The 14,070-nt window shown below is 35.2% G+C and overlaps 2 protein-coding genes across 6 annotated transcripts; one reads left to right on the forward strand and one right to left on the reverse strand.

Moving 5' to 3' along the window:
* Positions 1-221: 221 nt before the first annotated feature.
* On the reverse strand, positions 222-11,860 carry LOC107628005 (putative disease resistance RPP13-like protein 1). Of its 5 annotated transcripts, none has more exons than XR_015905006.1 (4): positions 3,057-6,648; positions 2,805-2,862; positions 2,531-2,605; positions 222-567 (listed from the first exon to the last, which is right to left on the reverse strand). XR_015905006.1 is itself a non-coding variant. In XM_088504182.1 (3 exons), exons 1-2 carry the CDS (start codon positions 6,646-6,648, stop codon positions 2,837-2,839), a joined length of 3,618 nt encoding a protein of 1,205 aa, XP_088360308.1. In that variant the 3' UTR covers positions 638-2,605; positions 2,805-2,836. The 5 variants fall into 5 exon arrangements, 2 of the variants coding, with proteins under 2 accessions (XP_088360308.1, XP_088360309.1); XR_015905007.1 differs by lacking the exon at positions 222-567 and adding an exon at positions 638-1,265; XR_015905005.1 differs by lacking the exon at positions 222-567 and adding an exon at positions 638-1,308.
* LOC148575471 (uncharacterized) lies at positions 11,852-13,131 on the forward strand. The gene is made up of 2 exons (XM_088506248.1): positions 11,852-11,972; positions 12,379-13,131. Exons 1-2 carry the CDS (start codon positions 11,852-11,854, stop codon positions 12,957-12,959), a joined length of 702 nt encoding a protein of 233 aa, XP_088362374.1. The 3' UTR covers positions 12,960-13,131.
* The last annotated feature ends 939 nt before the right edge of the window (positions 13,132-14,070 follow it).

Raw genomic sequence — 14,070 nt, forward strand, 5'->3', positions numbered from 1 at the left:
TTTTTTTTCTATTTAGTCACCAAAAAATAATAATAACGAATAATACTAGTATACTCTATTGGTGGTTGTGCAAATACGGATAAAATAATGGAGGAAATTATAGGGAGAAAAAGAAAAAAAAAGTGTAGAAACGTAGGTGGTTCTCTTGATTGGTTTTTGTGCTACATAAAGAATAATACTTTATATATGATAGGGTAAAATGTCTGAGATTGTTTTGATTAATTCACCTACGCTTCTATTTCAATTGGTCTCCTTTCACTATGAAGTATAACTGTATAATAGCTAGTACATGGATTACACATCATACAAGACTAAGTAGTAATATATGCCTAGAGGGTACAATTCTTAACTTACAAAACTATTGTAAACATGAAACTTCAGTTGCCACATATGATAGAAATATATAATAATGTTTGTTCATATAGGCTCACATTTCTACAAATAAAGTAGAGAACACAAATTTACACCACAAATAGTGAGTAAATAAAAATTGCATAACCAAACTAAGCAAACAGAAACTATATTATATCTCGATGCCCCTATTGACAGTAGGCATTGTTGAAGGAGCTGCAAAATAAAAATGTAAAGCATTATGTGTTGGAAAAAAATTGCTTAAAGACTTTGTGTGACAGTAGATGATATGAAACTGAATGATCTCATTCGTTATGCACAAGATACATATGTAGAAAGAGTTTCAAATCAGACTCAAACAGAAAGTGTAAAAAAGACACTAACACCCTAACTAAAAATACAGAATAGAAAGTTACAAAGGAACTCTAAAGTCCTAACATCCCCATCTCAAACTCAGGGTATTCCTTGGTAAAAACTCACAATTTTCAGAAACAGGTTTGGCATTGGTTTCATGTGAGACACAAACAATTTATTCTTAATTATCTTATCCCTCACAAAAAGAAAATCGAATTTAAAATGTTTAGATCTGTTCTGTAAGACTGGATTATGTGCCATTGACCACTTTTCAGTCGTGAACATCTTCAACATTCTCAGGCATTAGACTGTTGCTGCTATTTGAGTCAATGTGATGCCCCTTGTCACCCTTGATTGATTAATTCAAATTGGGGAGATTATGTTAAACACCAGCATACATTTATACAATGTAAAATTGATTGACTTTTATGCCCTTGCGCGCAGCAAAAGTGAAATCACAGAAGTTCTCTCTTCGGCTTCCATTAAAACAGCAGAATGAGAAGGCACAGCTAGTCTACTAGGATAATCCACTTTGATGTTCCATTTGTGAGTTCAGTCAACTATAGATCAAGCCCATGGTTGAACGGAGAAATTCAAGTTACTCTGATGTAATATCAGGTTAGCTCGATGAAATCCAAGGTTATTACAACATCAACAAATAATTCATACAATAAGTATAATGCTGATTTCACTAAGGTAACAAAAAACACCACATTTATCCACAAAGTTTGAGTGTCTGAATTAATCATCACAATTCAGTCACATGCTCAGGCATTAAACACTAGAAGGAAAAAAAAAAATCTGCATGAATTTTCTTATGCAAAAGAAAATCTCGGTACATAAAGTAAACATTTGGACAACATGCAATAACTTCTGGAGAGGATGAAACAAATTATATATGTGAGGAAACTAGTCAATAGAGAAAGAGATTCAAAACAGACTCAAACAGAAAGTGTAAAGCAGAAATTAAAACCCTAACTAAATTTGAGTTATGACCAACTCTTATAATCTTATTCCTAAGTTTCCAACTAAAACCCATGGTATTTCCTGGTAAAACTGAGTTTGGACTTAATGAACTAGTGATGGTTGACCATGAAACTTGAATGAATAATTTGAATGAAAACATAAAATTATTTTTACTTTTCTAAAAGATCTTTGAAAAAAAAGATAACTCGAAAAAATATATTTTCTTAGTCATAACTCGAAAAAACAAAAAACCGCAAATTGAATTAAAACAAAACAAAAAAAAAAACTGCAAGAATGTTGGGCAGATCAATTTTGATTAAAGATGATTATAAAAGTGAGATTAGCAACACATAATAGAATTCGATGAGGTCAAATGATGAAGACCCAATGCAAGAGTATGTGGGGAAAAATTTAAAAAAAAAAAAAAAAACTTGTCAAATTGAATTAAAAACTGGAGCACCTTCAAAATCTATTACTTGTCTAGGAAGTACCCAAAATGACACAAATGTAAGAAACAGAGAAGATGATATAAGTAAAAGTAAGCCGTTTGCTTCCTAATTACATTTGTCATAACTTTTGGATTGAATTTGTGGGTCTTTCTCTCTTCAAGAACCTTGGTTTAATCAAATATGGATTAAAGATGAAAAATTCAGACAAGCAACACACAACAGAATTCTTTAAGACAAACAGAGCCCTAAAGTTTAAAAATGAAAAGCAAAATTCTATGAAGTCAAATCTGACAGAAATAGAAAAGTGAAATTGAATGGCATAACTAAAGTATGTTCTGTTTTGGTAATTCGAAATTGGTATGAGTTTGCAAATCAAAGAGAATAATGAATTTCATAAAGTACGAACGCACCTGCTACGTAACATATTAATAGAATCCGTGAAGAAATGGTGGAAAATCAGAATGCACGAAACTCATCCTCCTAGTCTAGAATCAACCATACAAATTGTGAGTAACCAATACAAATTATGGCTAAGATCTAAGAGTGAAAAGATATATTAAAAATTAAGGGGAAAAATTGGTTTGGCATATTAACAAGGGAATGAGAATGTTTGGTGGGAACAATTAGCATTGTAATTGGAGAGCATGCAGTGAGTTTAAGGAAGATCAGAGCAAAAACAATTACCTGGGTTGTTCATCTCTTCTAGCAATCATGACTCATGAGTCTGAATCATAATCTGAGTCTGCAATCAAGCATACATATACTGTAAGCAGAAAAGACGTGATCATGAAAAAGTTTACTTTTTTTTTCCCTTCTACGCTAAGCATCTAATTTACTATCTTTAACAACATTGGAAAAATTGGCCCCATGATTTATTAGCATTGTAACTGGAGGGCGTGCAGTGAGTTTAGGGAAGATGAGAGCAAAAATAATTACCCGTTTGGGATTGAATCCGTGGGTCGTTCATCTCTTCCAGGTTGCTCCCCAATGGACATTCTCCTTTGATGCGGAGTTTTGATATGGAGGCAGGCAGGTTTTGTTGTGTGATATTCTCCAGCTTTGGACAGTTTTCAATTTTTAATTGTTTGAGGGAGGTGAGTTGGTGAAGTCCCCTGCAGTCTAGCGTCTCCAGATTTGAAAAAGACGACAAATGTAGATACTGGAGGGAAGCAGGAAGGCAACCCTCTCTTGGGAACCACTTAACTTCATTCCATCGATGAAGCAAAAGACGAGTAAGGCCTTCACTCTGCAAACCCCTCCAAGTTATCCACCTCTCTAGTTTCTGGCATCTTCTGATCCCAAGAGTTGTCAAGCTCGGCGGGAGGCACTCCTCTCCAAAACAATCCATTTCTGGGCATTCATGTATTTCCAGTATATCTAGGTGGGGTGCAGCAAAGCCTAGCGCCGGCACGGATACTAAACGGCGGCAACTTGAGATATAGAGTGTCTTGAGATTTGGAAGGGCCCCCAATGGAAACATCGTCAGTGAATCACACCCAAATACAATTATCTCCGTTAGGGACTTGTGTTGCAGTGGCTCTGAGATTGTTAAGTTTGAACAACCCGAGATTTTCAGAAATTGTAATGAATCCGGCAAATAGTCTCCTGAAATTGATATGGCTGACGAACACTTGTGGATTTTCAAACGTTCGAGACACGGCGATTGGAAGTGGGGCAGCCACTCCAATATGGACATCACCAGCTGAGTATTTTTAATTACTACATCATGCGGTGCCGCATACCCATACCAGAACCGCCCAGAACCCATTACATTTAATTGGTGAAGCTTGGGAGCTCGCGGCAGTGAACATGCAAGCTCTTCGCAATTCCTAATGGTAAGTTTCTCTAGAGCCGGTAGGTCAGCAGGCAGATCTCCACTTAACACCGGACAGTCTTGTATTAAAAGGCTTTTAAGTTTCAGAAATCCATCAAACCCATCAGGAATACGCCACTCCCGCCAGCGAGGCATATCACAAAATTCCAGAGTTTGAAGAGATCTGAAGGGTGTGCCCTGATGACATGATTCAGCATTGTTGTAAAACTCACCACCAATTCTCTCTAAACCATCCAGTTTAAAAATCCTCAGATGCTGCAGAGAGGGTAACTGTCCCAACGAAGGAAGCTGACGACAATTCTTACAACTCCTCAGACTCAATTTAGTCATATTGGAGAAGCAAGAAAAGCCTAACCAATCCGGGAATATTTCACCCCTATAACCATCAATTGATACCTCTTTCAAGTTTCGGTGAGGTTGTAACTCCTCAAGTATGTTTCTCTCCTTTTGAAAATCAACATCATCATCTTTGCCATCATCATCATCTGAAATCCATTTCAATTCTAAAATGTTGATGTGCTTCTTGTTCCCCATCTTTGCCTCCAAAGCTTCACCGCTGTCTTTCACATTCTCTAATTTGGAAATGCAAAGTGAGCCATGAAGATCGTCAAGTGCTCCCAGTTCTCCTATCCCATTCTCCACTTGCTCCCTGACAATATAACCACTTAAGAAGTTCAGATGCTTTAACTTACTCATTCCTTTTGGCATCTCTTTTAAACTATCAGCTCCCCTGATATCAAGATGGCGTAGGTTCACAAGATCTTGCATGCGGCTGGGAAGCATCTCTAGTTTCTCACAATCCCTCAACTTCAATGTTTGGAGATTGTATAATCTACACAATGATTCAGGCAATGTGACAATAGGTGTTTCAGAGAGATCCAAATAACGCAAATGGATCAACTCACCTATTGAATCAGACAATGACAGGATTTTAAAGCCATGAAATGACAAAACTCTTAAACATTTTAATTGTTTTATCCCAAAATCACTTTCAATATCATTTGATTGAACATCAATAGGTAGAAATGTTCTCATATGGATTGCTCCATTATAGGCCTTTGGAAATTTTGAGATTCGACCCCGATTATATGACAAATGACGGGTTTTGCTGTCTGCCATGTGTGGATTGCCAAATTTGTCGACTCTGAAAAAGAATTTTGCAGCAAAGGATGTTGCTAATGTTGCTAGATCATGCATGAGATCGTGCATTACAAATAATCCAGCATCAGCACTATAAAGTTGAAAAAATGATCGTGCAACTAATTCATCAAAATAAGCACAACCAATATTTTCTAATGTGTTTTTTTCCATTGTTTGTAAGAGACCTTCAGCCATCCACAGCAAGATTAATTCATCTTTGTCAAATTGATAATCTTGGGGATATAATGAGCAATAAACAAAACACCGCTTTAAATTTGAAGGAAGATAGTGATAACTAACTCTTAATGCAGCAACAATCCTGCTCTCATCTTCCGGAAGCTCCCAAATTTCACTTCTCAGTATATTCTCCCAATCCTCTACTTTATCCTTACTACGCAATAAACCCCCAAGTGTCTTCACAGCCAAAGGTAATCCCTTGCATTTTTCAACAATTTTTTTACCAATTTGTTCTAAGATTACATATTGTCTAGAACTAGTAGAAATAGTTGAATGTTTCAAAAACAAAGACCAGCAATCTTCGTTGGACAATGTATCTAGTTTATAATGTAGATTTGTAGTTGACACTATAGAATCAACATTTTGATTACGAGTAGTTAAAAGAATTTTACTTCCTTTACTTCCACTCAAAAAAGGTTTTAGAAAATTGTCCCACAAATTTTGCTGATTATCCCAAACATCATCTAAAACTACTAAGAATGTCTTTCCCGTTAACTTTTCCTTCAATTCTGTTTGAATTGAATTCAAGTTAACCATATTACAAGGAGAAGAAGCTATGTCTTCGATTATAGCCTTGGTAACATTAACAGGATCAAATTTTATTGCAACACACACCCATGCTTTAATGGTAAACTTGTCCTTCAATCTGGCATCGTTGTAAACCCACTGAGCCAAAGTAGTCTTTCCAATTCCACCTATACCTTCTATAGAGATCACAGAAAATTTATCATCACAAGTTTCATCTAATAACAATTTTATGATGGCCTCCTTGTCATCGTTCCTGCCATATATATCAGGACTTTCAAGCAGAGATGATTGAATTCTCCATGACATGTCCTCCAGATCTTTGGCAACCCCTTGTTTCAGATCAAGATCATCTTTCTCTTCAACAATAGACTCTAGTTTGTCAACTATGTCTTGCATCCTAGTTACTACCCCCATCTCATCGTCATCACCATCTTCCAAAATTGAATCAACAGAGTGAGACCAGGAAGAAGAGTTACCTGGATCCCTCTGAGTGGGAGTGGCAGTGGCAGCTTTAGTGGAGAGTTCATCGAGCAAGTCATCAGCCATATAAAGAGCATCTTGGAGATCAACAAGACACTTGTTGACTTCTTGGTCTCGGATCTGCTTCTGCTCAGCATCATCAAGCACAGGTCGAGTGGCACGGAGACTCGCTTTCAATCTTCGAAACAACTTGTGGTCAGCTAACTTCTTTGCTTCTGGGGTTGAGTTGATATCGAGTGAAGACAGCTTGTTCAAAACAGCATCAACGTAGGAAGAGAGATAAGCTCTACCCTGATGTTCTGCAGCCATGATTGAGGCTCTCAAGTTCAGGAGATGATGAGATCACAACAAAGAAAAGAAAGAAAGAAAGGTGACTCAGGAAGTGGTTGTGGGTAGATTGCAATGCACTCAAAATCTCTGGTTTTCTCATGCACAGGTAAGTATTGGCAATGTGCACTGTCCTCATTATGATATATAATTGCTTAGTGTTACATTGTACACCAAAATCAGCCACTAAAACCAAATACATGCATAGTGTAATTTATTTTCAATGTGTATTTGTATTTCAACATTTATTTTATACTAGTGGCTGATTTTGGTTTATACGTAGCATTACTCTTAATTATTTAGTGTGTTTTGTGTGATGGTGATATCGTTACAGTCATAAAGCGAATGATATTTTTTTTCTCAAGCAGCGACAGTGAAGTGGGATGTAGGTGGGGTGGCAGCCAGTTGGAAAAGAAGAGGATATTGGAGTGAAATGCTTTGGTAAATTAGGATTTGGAATGATTATTTTTTTGAAATAACTAAATAGATTTTTTTTATTTAGGTAATTTGTAGAATATTTTTTATTGTTTACATGTATTGGGCTAAATCTGCAGTCCATTATTCACATTGTTTAGATTTCTTATTTTCTCTCTAGCGGAGTTGTTATGCAAAATCATATGACGGGTAATACTGAATTGCATTCAATATGGAATCTATCTGTTACATACTATCAAGCGTTGGTATTTATAGCAAATAACTCTTAAGTCTTAACAGAAGCTAAGAAGGAAAAAGTAAACAGAAAACTGTTACAAAACAGCAATTCAATATGGAATCAATCTTTTACGTACTATCAAGGGTTGCTATTATAGCAAATAACTCTTAAGAGAAGCTAAGAAGGAAAAAGGAAACAGAAAACTATTACAAAACAGAGGGAAAAAAAAAAAGAAAACAGAAAACTGTTACAAAATAGAAAAATAGAAAACTGAATTTACAAACTGAACTATTACTTGCCAATCTCAATGACCTCTATGATATTAGGCATATAACCACATTTTGGGTTCAATCGTAGTAGGAATCTACTTTCCACTCTTTTGTGAAAATATATTTTTAAACTATTAATGTAAATAACTATTAATTAATTTTTAACTTAGAAAGTAAAGCTTGAAGAATTACCTTCTCTTTTTTCCGTCATAAGGTGTACCAAAACAAATATGGACTACTTTTGCCAACTTAGCTAAAGACTAGTTAGCACGTTTAAAAAAAAAACGAAAAAGAATCTTAAAAACAAACAGAGAAATTAATTAAGAAAAATATGTTAATCTATCCTTTACCAATTAATGATACTACTTTGTGGAAAATTTTCTTTATAATAACTAAATTTGACGATACCAAAAAAATTGAATAACGGAGGTTGAATCTCTAAACTAAAACCAACATATATTTATTAGATTTTAGATTTCATGCATGCTACCACATATTTTTGGCACGAAACAATGGATTTATTTTTCTCATGCCATGATCGAGCTATAAATTTTATTTGTTTGTACTATATCATCAAATCGATCATTTATCCCCATAAATTAAATTATTATTAGGTAGGGATACATAAATAAATATATGTAACTACTAATTTTTAAAATTAAACTATTTATACGGACTTGGTTTATTATAGAATAGATGACTTATCATTGGAGTGAATCTCAAGAATATATGCTTTTGTAATTTTTCCCTCCATGATTTCTATCAAACAGCAACCTTTTATTTTTTGTTGTTTGAAGGTAAATTAATAACTAAATAAAGAGTTAAATCTCAAAGTGGTTCGTGAATTTGAAATTGAGTTTCGATTTCATTCTTAAACTTAAAATTGTCCTAAATTTGTCCCTGAATTTAACAACGGTCATTTTTAAAGTATTTTTTGTTCATTGCTTGTCATTGGATTTGGAAAGCTGAACTGGCCTGATTCCTACCACGTTGGCACTGAAACGTCGTCGTTTTGTATTTATATATATAAAAAAAACTCTAATGGTCTTCGAGACCCTCTCCCCAACCTTACTTTCTCACACTCACACACTAACCACACTGCAAAGGCAGAGCTTTCCTCAACTTCTCTGTCGCTGCCTCTCGCTGGCCTCTCTCTCGATGTCGCGCCGCTCGCTCCCCTCCCCAACCTAGTCTCTCACACTCACAGCACTCAAACACGACAGAGGCAAAGCACAAAGCCTCAACCTTCCCTGTCATCGCCTCTCGCCGACCTCCATCTGTCGCAGCGCCATCGCCGGTCCATCTACGCCACCGCATCGTCTCGTTTCTTACCCTCACTGCTCGCTGATACCTCCCTCTCTACTGGTCGCTCTTATTGTCCATCACTCACTGCAACTTCCCCCTCCACTCGTCGCCACCATTGCTCGCGCGTCTGTGCTCTTCTCTTGTCTCCTCTCTGTCTCTATCTACCTCCCTCTTCTCTCTTCTGGCTCGATCGGTTCTCCCCTTTTGTGTGCGGCCAATGTGAGTTTTTTTTTTATTTTTTATTTTTTATTTTTAGTTATACAATCATTATTGTTTAACATTTTGGGTAATTGTTGCTGCTGATTCTATTTTAACGTAGCTATAATGGTTAATTTTTTGCTTTTTTGTTTATTCTGTAATTGATGGTTTTTTCTGATTGTTGTTGTTTAGGTTGCTATGTCTATGTCAGGATCAACGATGAATTTTATGAGCATGCAAGTATTGAAGGTGATGTTATTATTGTTGCAGTGATGATTAAATTTGGAAGGTGAAGTAGTTGAAGAAGAAGAATAAGAGTGAGGAAGAGAATCCGGTAAAAATAATTTGGGGATTAAGGTCTTAAACGGGGAAAGAGACCAAATTGTAAGAGTAAAGTTTCCCTTGCCACGTCAGCTAGCTATTATAGTGTCAGCTTAGCAGGAATCAGCCCAGCTCAACTTTCTGATGACAAGCGATGGACAGAAAGCGCCTCAGGGACAACCGTTGTTACGATTAGGGATAAATTTGGGACAATTTTAAATTCAAGGTCGAGTTCGAAGCTCAATTGCAAGTTCAGGGATGTCACGTCCCCAAAAGAGCTATGATTGGCACTTAGGAAAATAATCCCTAGCTAGCCTAACATATTCGAATATAAGTTAAATAAGAAAGTTACAAATATTTTTAATATATCTACAATTTGAAGAATGAATAGTTACACATTTTTAACAAAAAAAAGTTAAAATAAATAAATATGGTTGGATCTTACCTGTGATACATGAAGCATATAACATCTAAGAATTCAACAAAGAATTAAGAATAGCTACCCATTGTAGGTCATTATTCTTGAATAGAAAAGGCTCACATATTCGTGTATTTATTCTTGAAAAATATTTTTAGCAAAACGAAGTGAGTTTTGTAACTCAGTGATTAGACAATACATCTATAATCCACATGAGACTATATAAACATTATTATCAAAGTAATTTAATAAGAAAATAGTAATTGATACTAATAAGTGAATCAATAAGGGAGTCCTCAATACAGAAATCAAATCAAATAGCTAATCGACACTTGGGCTACTCCACCTCTAAGGGTAGCCTTTTTCTCTCGTGTGTCCATATAAAATAACAGATCTAACGTGTGGACTGCACGTTAGGCTAGCAATGCCCATACTAGCTAAGGTCTGAGTCAGATGCTTCTAACTTAAAATCATGACCCTCATTAACTATTGTTTTCTAATACGAGCCTCCCAAACCAATTCAAAACATATCATTTCAAAGGCAACAAATTCTTTAATCTTTCACATTATGCGGTATGAAATCAAATCAAATAATACTTTCTAATTGAAATCTTTTCTCATCATTTTTTTTAATCATAAAAAATTTCAAACGTATTTCACAATTTCAAAGTACGTAAATGAGTATCTAACTATCTATACTTCAATGTTTCAAAAAAAATATTCAAGCAAAATCGAATATTTTAGAATAATACAAAGCTTCAATATAAAATATATATGGTCTCATGTAAAGTTCGTAAAATATAAGCTTCACAAAAACAAATTATTCAACTCCGATAAATCAATTTTTCTAATCAAATTAAAAGCATTTAAGACAAATATAGTGAGTATAATTCAAAGATCATAATAGATGTATGTTAAAATAATTATAAATACAAAATCAAACAATTATAAATATAAAGCCTACTCACAATTTGATCATAAGGGATCCAAGACACCAAACTCGGAGTGCCAAGTTAAAGAGTGAGGAAGGTCAACGTAGAATGGAATAAACGATCACAGAATTTGGATCGGGACAACAACAAGGTGGAGCTGGCGACAGTTTTGGTCCGATAGCAATTTCGGACAAGCGGAAGCACAGTGGTTCCAGCAGTAGCAACGACGGCATCAACCAACTCCAGTAGCAACCACCATGGCAACACAGGGGCTTCGGCGGAAAAAGGGAAACCAAAAACAGGGGCAGGGTTGAACAAGCGACAGCGGGTCCGACGGTGGTTTCCGACGTAATCAACGCCAGAGGCATGACAACGAGGTCTCCTTCTCCGACAAGTTCCTCCTCCCCCCTTTGTTCGTGTTTAGTCGCGTTTCTCTCTCCTCTGCGAACTCTTTCTCTCCCTTCGAAGGCCCTCTCTCCATGCACTGTCACAGCGGCTGTCAACAACTCCAGCGACGACAGCGGCGCTGCCTTTCTCTCTATCCATCTTTCTCCTCGTTCGTCTCTCTCTCTCTTCCTCTCGTGTCACTTTCTCTCTCCTCCTCTGGCTCCCCTCTCTGCAACGGCGGCGGTGAGCAGCAGTCCTTCATCCGCCAGCGCCGCCCTTCCCTTTTCTCCTCTTCCTCCTTTGTTTCTCTCTCGATCCTTTTCTCTTTTTTCTTTTTTTTTGTTTTTTCCATTGATTGGTGGTGTTGGTAATTTAGGAATTTAGGATTAAAATTTGGTTTGGAAAAGAGATGAGTAAGGGTATTGCAAGAATTTTGTAAATGAAAATGTTAGAGTACTAGTATTTTTATTGAAATTTAGTTAGTGTTTAATTATTAAAAAATGAGTAGTTTTATATTATTAAATGTTATTTTATACTATTAAAAATATTAATAATGATTAATTAATAATTATACAACATAAATTTTAGAATAAATTATCATTTGTATGCATGAAAGATACAAACGCTGACAAATGTATCTATATAAGAATAAAACGACAATTGTATCCACGGAAGATAGCTTTCATGTGTCAAGAATATTCTAATGGACCAATTGTGTAACCAACATCCGGGTACTCTTGGCATACGGAAGCCATCTTCCGTGATTATAATTGTCGTTTTATTCTTATATGGCTATATTTGTTCAAAATCTGTATTTTTGATGGGTACAAAATGGTAATTTATTCTAAATTTTATTACCCTCTCATACTTTTTTTATAAGAGGAAGTATAGAGAGCTAATGAAATATCTGTACAATGTGTACCATGGAGATTTAGGGATGTCTGATTCAGTATTAGAGATATAATCATTAGTGTTACTTTTTCTATTAGCTTAAGTTTGTGGGATGAGTAGTTTCATGACATAGTATGAGTGATGTTTATTTTTTAACTCATAGCCTATTGTACACATTATACAAATATTCCATTAGCTTTCTAGTGGGATTTTTTTATAAAATTAGACAATAAAATAATAATTAAAAATAAATCTACAAAATAAAACTATTTTATGAACACTATTTATTAATTAAATTACTAATTAATTTTAAATAAATATTTTAATTTTAAATTAAAGATGATTTTAATATAATCTTCCAAGCTGCTGAAAAGGAACTAAAAATACCGCCTCTGCATATTAAGGAAACAACTGAGGTGAGATGGATAAACTTGATTGCTTGGGAACAGAGCAGGATTTGGGTAAGAGGCAAGTACACTTCATATGCTTTCTTCTTCAAAAGTTTGATATCCTGCGAGCACGACCTTCACCTGCTCCAAAAAAAGGGAGTGATAGTGAATAATATGCCCAATAAAAGCAAGGAAGAACTTATGACGATGTTTCGCACAATCTGTGCTGGTGCTGAACACATGGATTCGAGTTATAGCGAACACTGTGAGAAACTTAATAAGGAGAAACGACCTACATTAGTCACGGAAGCGTTCTGCAAATGGCCTATAATCACTGGGCATAACTGCAGGCATCTTCTTGAGAATGTTGTGTACTATGGGCGAAATGGCTTCAGGATTTTGATACGCGATCATATCCCTACTGTGTGGAAATTCATTGCCGTTGTCGCGGCCACTTTGGTGGTGGTTCTCACTATTATGCAGACAGTTTATTCAGCTAAGCAGACGCATTATGCAGCTAAAGGCCATTAGACATCAGCTAGAAAAAATTGCTAATTCTATCTCTCTCTTGTTTGTTCAAGTTTAAAATTGAATGCACAATTGTGATGTAGGAGCTTGTATGTGTTCATGGAATAGATTTGGAATCATGTTGAACATTGCAGTAGTTTTGCCACCTTGTGAATTTGGATTAGTGTTTGCAGCACATTTCAGAATCAATAATTGGTTTAGGGTTTGAGATTAATGAACCGGAATTACCAAAAATATTTTAGAATTATCAGTGTTATAATATAGATGATGTAAAATCCCTACAATACCCTTATTCATCTTTTTCCCAAACAAAACCCTAACCCTAATTTCCTAAATTCCTATTTATGGGATCAATTGTTGTAAGAATCTACTTATCACACTTTTCGTCATATATATTGTCCTTCCCCATATATGTGAGTTCTAGGCTTCTAGCTTTTTAGGAAAAATTTAGCTCACGCTGAATTTTATCATCTTATAATCGGAACATACAAAAAATAGTTGAAATCGCAAATTTACATAAGAAAATAAACGTTGAGACTAAATATCAGTTAGATCACCAAAATCAAGGTACAAGTTCTCAGCAAGACAAACTAAAAAAAGATGCAATTTCAATGTATGACATAATATGCCTTGTATATCAAGTCCAAAAAAAAAAAATAGTATGCCTTGTATATGTAAGGAATGAAATATAGAAAAGTTACCAACAGTTCACTTGCTTATTACAAATAATAATTGAGATAAAAGAAAAAGTCTAGGGAATCAGCTACTATGTAAGCCAACTCAAGTCAATTCCTTTTACTTTTAGTTTTGAAATTTGAAAATTTATGGTAGTGGAAAGTTGTCATTTTTTAATATAATAGAACTGTTTTTCAACTAGTTGGTTCTAGTTGACTAAACTCCTAGTTGATTCTCTAGTGGAACCGGAGTTAAAATTACTTAGTTCATAAGGGAGAATAGTTTGCACTTGAAAGCAACATGTCTACTTCTAATTGTCATAAGAATTTTATTTTCCTCAACCTTCTACAAATATAAAATGTTTTAAATTTTAATAAGTCCATTCCAATTATCTTAATTTTTATTCCAGAATCATCTACCACAACTAATTTTCTAGCCA

This window comes from Arachis ipaensis, chromosome B2, assembly GCF_059453495.1.
Source record: "Arachis ipaensis isolate K30076 ecotype BB chromosome B2, ASM5945349v1, whole genome shotgun sequence".
Lineage (NCBI taxonomy): Eukaryota > Viridiplantae > Streptophyta > Magnoliopsida > Fabales > Fabaceae > Arachis > Arachis ipaensis.

Excerpts from the sequence above, each read along its gene's own strand:
- LOC107628005 (XM_088504182.1), bottom strand. The coding sequence starts at position 6,648 with ATGGCTGCAGAACATCAGGGTAGAGCTTATCTCTCTTCCTACGTTGAT. Across the intron at positions 2,863-3,056 it reads ACGGATTCAATCCCAAACGG|ACTCAGATTATGATTCAGAC; the intron begins GTAATTATTTTT and ends GCTTGATTGCAG.
- LOC148575471 (XM_088506248.1), top strand. The coding sequence starts at position 11,852 with ATGGACCAATTGTGTAACCAACATCCGGGTACTCTTGGCATACGGAAG. Across the intron at positions 11,973-12,378 it reads AAAATCTGTATTTTTGATGG|ATGATTTTAATATAATCTTC; the intron begins GTACAAAATGGT and ends TTTAAATTAAAG.